The sequence below is a fragment of the Leptodactylus fuscus genome, chromosome 8 (genome assembly GCF_031893055.1).
Source record: "Leptodactylus fuscus isolate aLepFus1 chromosome 8, aLepFus1.hap2, whole genome shotgun sequence".
NCBI classification, from domain to species: Eukaryota; Metazoa; Chordata; class Amphibia; order Anura; family Leptodactylidae; genus Leptodactylus; species Leptodactylus fuscus.
Window position 1 is genome coordinate 19,532,962 of NC_134272.1, and position 7,855 is coordinate 19,540,816.

General features: G+C 42.4%; 1 protein-coding gene across 1 annotated transcript; it reads left to right on the forward strand.

Annotated features, from left to right (window-relative positions):
- On the forward strand, nt 1-5,855 carry LOC142216850 (sulfotransferase 1A1-like). The gene is made up of 8 exons (XM_075284892.1): nt 1-88; nt 1,531-1,725; nt 1,807-1,932; nt 2,141-2,238; nt 3,517-3,643; nt 3,962-4,056; nt 4,129-4,303; nt 5,583-5,855. The coding sequence occupies exons 2-8, from the start codon at nt 1,572-1,574 to the stop codon at nt 5,687-5,689; spliced, it is 882 nt and encodes a 293-aa protein (XP_075140993.1). The 5' UTR covers nt 1-88; nt 1,531-1,571; the 3' UTR covers nt 5,690-5,855.
- Nucleotides 5,856-7,855: the final 2,000 nt, after the last annotated feature.

The following is a 7,855-nucleotide window of genomic DNA, read 5'->3' on the forward strand; positions in this document are numbered from 1 at the left end:
TATCTGATCCTGGCACAGTCACCACAAAGGATCTGAAACCTGAAGTGGCTGAACCAGTGATTCTAGAGTTCCTAATATCTTGTACGAGGTGAGAGACTCTCAGAGATTACATGATGGATTTTGTGAAATGTAAATGTAGTAAACTATTATCAGGATTATTTTCTTATGTTCTCTTTACCTCCCAACCTTTTCTGGCTCGTCTCATCTCTCCTGTTTACAGACTGGGTGATGACTCACTGCTAAGGGGGCACTTTTTTCCCAGGTCTTTCGGTTACATCAGTAATATACATGCCCATTGGCACAGGATTTACCTATCCAGTGATGAAATCTTTTAGCAATATACTGTTTGTAGTCTCGTGCTACAGTGTGTAAGGGTGCGTTCACATGATGTAAAGTGGAGTGTGATCTGGCATGTCTACGCGTGTCAGCAGATTGCGCGCTCAAAAAGATCCCATTGATTTCAATGGGAGTTACGAGCGTATACGCCGCGTTATTTTGCGCCCGCAAAATTATAGAAAACCACATACAGCAGCCATGACTGGTTATGTTAAATCTTTCTGTTTCACTCATTCATATATTGTCTATACCGTACTTTATACGCTGCGCCATGAAAACAGTTAATGGTTTATATTCAGGATGTCACATGGCCAATGTTGGCATGACTTTCATATGTACAAAGGGCACCCTGACTATAAAAGGGATAAGAGACTACAGAGAAGCAAACAATATTCTTGTGTTACAGGGTAGGACTGCAAGACTGGATTGTCCCTCCTTGTACACACAGGCAACAGAGGCAGGACCTGCAAAAGGGACGGAAAATGAAATCAGGGCACATATCCACCTCATTTTAGCCTGTGTGTACGGCCTCTAAGAATGAGAAAGTAACTAACTCATTTAAATGGTGTCCTCCCAAGGAACGAGAAGAGCAACTAACTCTCTTAAAGGGATTCCCCATAAGAACTAGGAGAGTAACTAACTGTCGTAAAGTGTTTCATCCCCTGGAACGAGGACAGTAACTACATCTCATCTAGCGAATCCTGCCCACACATGGCAGAATAATACGCACAGTGGAAACATTGTGATTTCCAAAACCGTTGCGGTTTTGGAAATTGTAACATGTCATTTGGGCCTACAGAACCTTCAGCGCTTTCTCTATAGGTATAATGGAAGCAGAAAGTTTGGTGAAAAGCGCTGCGGGTAAAACCGTGGCGGCAACGCATTGCAGTGCTTTTTTGCTACATGGGGACTTAGCCTTAAAGGGTTTTCCACCAAAGAACAGAAACTAACTCTCCTAAAAAGAGTTTTTCCCCAAAACCTGCTCCTATGAAGACACATCTTCTCCATCCAAAAGGGTTGGGGCTTTGACAACTTGTCTCAGTATTTTTCCCCATTAATAGATTTCAGTAGAGAATATTCTAAATGTCTGAATGTTTCAGGGTCACTAGAAACATTATTTTAATTTTTCTTAGAAATTTCAAATTTTATGAAGAGATCCTTTTTATATGTAACATTACCTTTCATCACTTTCAGGAAACTTCAAACGATTAACTATACAGCTGAACATAGCCACCATGTCCTTCGTTCTGCCTCCAGACTTTAACCGCCCACCATTAAGGCTGGTAGGGGACATGCCCATTATTGGACCCTTTGCTGACAACTGGGACAATGTGGAGCAGTTCCAGGCCAGAGATGATGATCTACTGATTTCTACATATCCGAAATCAGGTGAGGATACTACGTGAATAAATGACGCTGGCATCACGTGCACATGCTTCATTGTTATACGGTGATCTACTTATCCCTCAGGTACAACTTGGGTGAGCAAGGTTGTGGATCTCATTTTGAATAAAGGAGATATGGAGGAAAGCCAAAAAGCAGCCATTTTTGAGCGGGTGCCCTTCCTGGAGTGTTCGGGTCCAGGCGTACCCTCAGGTATCTTTCAGATTTGGTGTAATGGTAACTTCTGCAAACTTATTTCTTATAGAATTGATGATGAGCAACCTGCAATGGCTACAGGAACCTTAAGACGTATTTTCAAAAAGTCAATGAATTTATGTTGAAAACTGATAATATGTTTTGTCCGCCAAATGACTTAAGGCCATTTCCTGACCTTGAACTTTCTATGATTGTCCTTCTTCAGCAACTGATATCCTCAACAAACAAGACTTCCCAAGGGTGATCAAAACCCATCTCTCGGTGGAGGTCCTTCCTCGGAGCTTCTGGAGCAAGAATTGCAAGGTTCCTCTGACATTTGACAAATTTGTCTCTCTTATTTGTGGATTAGGCACTAGATAAAATCTCTACTTTCTGCCAAATTACTACACAGTCCAGTCACATTAATGTTGAGCTTGAAAAAGTGCTACCAGCAGGAAACGGCTGTCGCTCTCCTCTCCCAGGCGTGCCTCCTCCCATATTGTATTTTACATGGATGTTTGAAATATTTTTATACTCTTCTAACGGTGAGTGCCCAGCCTTTTCTATTTTATGGACATTAATGTGACCACCTGTCAATATCCAGAATAACCACCTTTGGCTGAGCGAACCGCTGCGAGACGTGCAGGAAGAGAGGGGATGTTGTGATACTGTTCACTGGGATGTTGAGCCATGCTGACTCCAGTGCCGTTGAGCATCCATGACGCGAACAACCCGATCGAGGTGGTCCCACAGATTCTCGATTGGGTTCAAGTTCGGGGAATTTGTTGTCCAAGGGAGTATGGTAAACTCATCCTGGTGCTCCTCGAACCCAGCACGTACACTGCGAGCTTTATGACATGTTGCATTGTCCTGCTGGTAGATTCCATCATCCTGAGGAACAAAATACAGAGAGAGAGGGGCACCGAGCCGACCAATGTGTAGAAATGATGGGTAAAAAGTAGGTAAGCAAAAAATTTGTCCGCTCACCTGGAAGAGTTGTGTGTGACACAACAACTCTATGACGTATAATATTGGAAGCAATAGGGACACGGGCAGCCGCTGGAAAGAACGCCTGCAAGACGTCAAGGCAATGAAGCGAAAGAGGGACCGTCCTCCTTGTGGAAGATGAAAGGAAAACCGCGCTCGCCCAGGTACAATGAAAAGACTTTATTTACTTTATTTAAATAAAGTCTTTTCATTGTACCTGGGCGAGCGCGGTTTTCCTTTCATCTTCCACAAGGAGGACGGTCCCTCTTTCGCTTCATCATCCTGAGGAAAGGATAGATGCATACTTGTGCTGATCCATCGTGCCTTCCACAATGATGAGTGCACCCGGATGGATGATGACACGTGCCTTCTGCCATTGGTTATTTAATGTTGACGTCAAACGTAATCGCAGGTCACATTAATATGACTGGACTGTGTATATAGTTTTATGTTGAAATACAATTCTAGGGTCAATATCCAAAACTCCAAGACATAACATTGCTAGGACAGTGCTGCCCTCTAAAGTTGTACAAGAGGATGATATAAGCAGAATCTAAATGGTCAATGACCCGTATGTTTCCAATGCTCTAATAATCCCTTAACATGTCTACCTAGATCATCTATGTGGCCAGGAATGCAAAAGATGTAGCTGTGTCGTACTATCACTTCTATAGGATGGCGTATGGGCATCCAGAACCAGGCACATGGGATGAATTTCTCAACAGTTTCATGGATGGGAATGGTATGTGAGTCTTAAAGAAAGCCAAAATCTACGTGAGCCCACAAGTCCATGCTATATGGTATCGTGCCAACTATTGGGCAAGTCTTTCAGAGTCACCAGACATGCTCAGATAACCAGTCTGGAGCTGAAATCCCCATAAAATGAGTTGATTTTTTTGGCTAGTCAGTATAGTTTTTATGTGATTCTGCTCTCCGCCTCTGTGATGGTGCTGTGAATGTTAATAGATAGGAGTTAAACTGTGTCATGACATGGTTGGTATTATCATTGATCACTGCGTATATGTATTCTCCCATGACACATTTTTTTCGGTCTCCACAGTTGCATTCGGTCGCTGGAGCACACATGTGAAAGGCTGGTGGAAGATGAGGCAGCAAAAAGACATCTTGTACCTCTTCTATGAGGACATGCTTGAGGTATGACCTGGCTCATCACCTCATTAGACTGTAGATGTTCTTAATGGGTCTCAATCACCATTTTTCTTGCAGGACCCGAAGCGTGAGATGCAAAAGGTGTTGAAGTTTCTGGGGAAGGAATTACCAGATGAAGTTCAGGAGAAGATTCTCAAGCACACAACTTTTAAGGCCATGAAGGACAACCCCATGACCAATTATAGCAGCTTCCCATTCATGGACCATTCCATCTCCCCATTTATGAGGAAAGGTACAATGTCGTTTTTATCATCACCGTAAAGTGTTTCGTCCTTCCAAAACAATATGAGCAATGTGATACTGATAAGACTTCTCATGTATACTAGAAGCTAAAATCAATAGCACAATAGATAGGTTCAACCAATTTTTAGTAGAGTACAATATGTCGGATGTATTGGCTTTAGTGATTTACATTCTGGGAATGAAGATTTGTGCAGATAAAGAACAAACAGGATCTCCTGAGGATTTCAAGATCTTATTATTATAACAATATATTTTTCTTGTACGTCGGCCCTATGCCACTGCACAGATACTGAACCAGCAGGAGAAAGCACTGAGATGTAATATGTAAGAGCTGATAGGAAAACAGCTGAATATGAATGCAGATCTGGAAAGGACTGGAGTCTTAAGGGTGCATGCACACTACGTAACGCCGGGCGTGTACGAGAGCCGTACACGCCGGCGTTACAGCAGGGCTGCCGAACACTTCCCATTCACTTCAATGGGAGCGCTCGTAAACGCCGCTGTTACGAGCGCTCCCATTGAAGTGAATGGGAAGTGTTCGGCAGCCCTGCTGTAACGCCGGCGTGTACGGCTCTCATACACGCCCGGCGTTATGTAGTGTGCATGCACCCTTAGGCCGTATTCACATCTGCGTTTGGGTTTCTGTTCGGGGAGTCTGCTTGTGGACCCCCGAACGGAAACCTATCTGCGTAAAAAAGCAGTTACCTAAGGAAACCAGCGGACCCATAGACTAAAATGGGGTCAATGTGGTTTCCGCAAGAAACATGTGGAGAGATAAGTCCAGCAAGCAGCACTTTTTTCTCCGTTTAGTACGGAAACTGAGAGGAAACCACAAGCACCACAATATAGTCTATGGGGTCTGCGGGTTTCCTTAGGTAACCGATTATTTATGCAGATAGATTTTCATTCAGGGGGTCTCCAAGTGGACTTCCCAAATGAAAACCCGAATACAGATGTGAATAGGGCCCTGCATATGATGTAAGGCTACGTTCACACCTGCGCCTGATCTCTGCTCAGGAAATATGTTCCCTATTCCGCTTTAAAACCAGTACTTTTCTCTCCGCATTTTTGAATGAAATCCGCCATACCCCATTATAGTCTAAGGGGTACATGAATAACTACTTTTTTTTAAAACGGATTAGGTTTCCTTTGTGGGGTCCCCAAACGCAAGTGTAAACCAAGCGTAACTGATCAGGGATGATTACTCTATGTGAGAATGTTACAGGTACCTTAGCTCTGACTCCCTGGGTGTTCTCATCTCTTCTTAGGAATCTTTGGAGACTGGAAAACTCACTTCACGGTTTCACAGAATGAGAAGTTTGATGAATATTATCGCCAAGAAATGGCGGACACAGATTTAACCTTCCGCATGTAGGAGCCAAAGTTGTGCAAAGCCCTCCCAGGGGCATAGGCCTGAACATAGCTGGATTCTCACACATCTGGATGGACAAAAACAAAATGTGAACAAATGTTCATTCCATGGAATGTTGTCATGGTGCAGATGTTCAACTTTTTGTAACTTGTGATAGCATTTTCTAAATTTTAAATAATAAAGTTTGGTTTTCACTGGTGAATGTCTCACTAGCAAGACAACGCAGAGTGTGGGAGGACAAAGCTATGGGACCTTAGGTTAGCGTCCATGTTATAACCTCCATGTCACTGCTAAGTTGTATCTTGAGCATAAAAATCAATGACTACAGGTAATAAATAGATCTGAGAACTACAAGCCCCGTGATGCCTTGCTCAGGAGGATGGTGAAGCCAGATCAGACCTATTAAAACCTACCATTTCGGGATTATTCCGAAGTATGAACAGGTGATGGTACAGAGGGTTGTGTAACACCCAGGGAACGGTACAAACCCCTGCTTACTGCAGGAAAGTGTATAGAGAATCAGTTGCCAGCAGCAGTACATCATCTACAGGAAGCAGATCAGTGACAATAAATGTATGTATAAAGCTGTGATGATTTGCAGTTGTCACCCAGTACATAACTGAACTAAGGCTGCTGTATATAATGGCTCAGATACATTCTACCTACTAGAGGGGAAAGTGACATCAGGCATCAAAAAAGAAGTAACAAGGAAAACTATAATGTTAGTGTAGGTTTGCTTTAAAGGGGTTGTCCCATGAAAAGCATCCTATATATACTGCTAGTTTATGTGGATTTAAGACTTTTCCTAAATGCATTGCTTTATCAAAACTGCTTTGTTTGGCCGCTATCTTAATTTATTCACTTCATTGTTTACACTGCGTTTCTATGGCCACTGGGCTTATCTGCTCAGTTCCCAAGTGAAGTAGCTGCCTGCTCTCAGGGGGGGGGAGGGGCTGAGTGCTCGGCAGCAGCTCTGAGCTGTTTATGTCTGACAAGTAACAGAGCTCCTCAGATAGGGGAGGGGGGAGGTAAGAGCTCCAGCATTTCTGATTCTGGTTTAATTGAATTTGGCTGATAAGGGCTGAGATAGGGAGTCCGTTACCTCTGTATGTAATGCAAGCTGACTCAAATCCAGCTCTGCTACATCAGCTTCTACATCAGCTTCATACTGTGGTAATGCATTTACAACCAATCCCTCATTACTGACTGCAAAAATAGCAGAGCAAGTGAAACCCTGCCCACCAATGTGCCGAGAAAACCAGGAAGTGAACAGAGCACAGAGCCTGCAGGTTGGTGAACAAGGGTTATGGGAATACCCTTTTAAGCCTCAAACTACTGCCTTGACCAAGCGATTGATTGGTAACACTGGGCTGTCACAATCCACACTGCATACTGCCCCGAGACCACTGCTCTTTACACTTCATATAGCAAAGAACTGTAACAATTTAAATTTTTCAGAATCTGTTTAATCTAGAAATCCACTTCTTAGTTTCCAATCCCATAACGGTGTAAAGAACGCATTCTTCACATACTTGTTCTGCTCTGAGGAATTATTGGGATTGTGTCCAGAGTCTTGGATTTGGTCTCCAAGTCATGATCTCTTGTGGTCACTGTACACACAGGAACTTCTCATCTACTGTCTGCATGTGAAAAACACTTTAGTGATGATAATATACAAAGTGCAGCTCCAGTCACATATTATAGTATATATTCCTGTACATAGCAGTATTATAGTAATATTCTTGTACACAGGGGGCAGTATTAGAGTTGTTATATTCTTGTACATAGGAGCAGTATTATGGTAGTTATAGTCTTGTACATAGGAGCAGTATTATAGTAGTTATATTCTTGTACATAGGAGCAGTATTATAGTAGTTATATTCTTGTATATAGGAGCAGTATTAGAGTTGTTATATTCTTGTACATAGGAGCAGTATTATGGTAGTTATAGTCTTGTACATAGGAGCAGTATTATAGTAGTTATATTCTTGTACATAGGAGCAGTATTATAGTAGTTATATTCTTATACATAGGAGCAGTATTATAGTAGTTATATTCCTGTACATAGGAGCAGTATTATAGTAGTTATATTCTTGTACATAGGAGCAGTATTATAGTAGTTATATTCTTGTACATAGGAGCAGTATTATAGTAGTTATATTCTTGTAC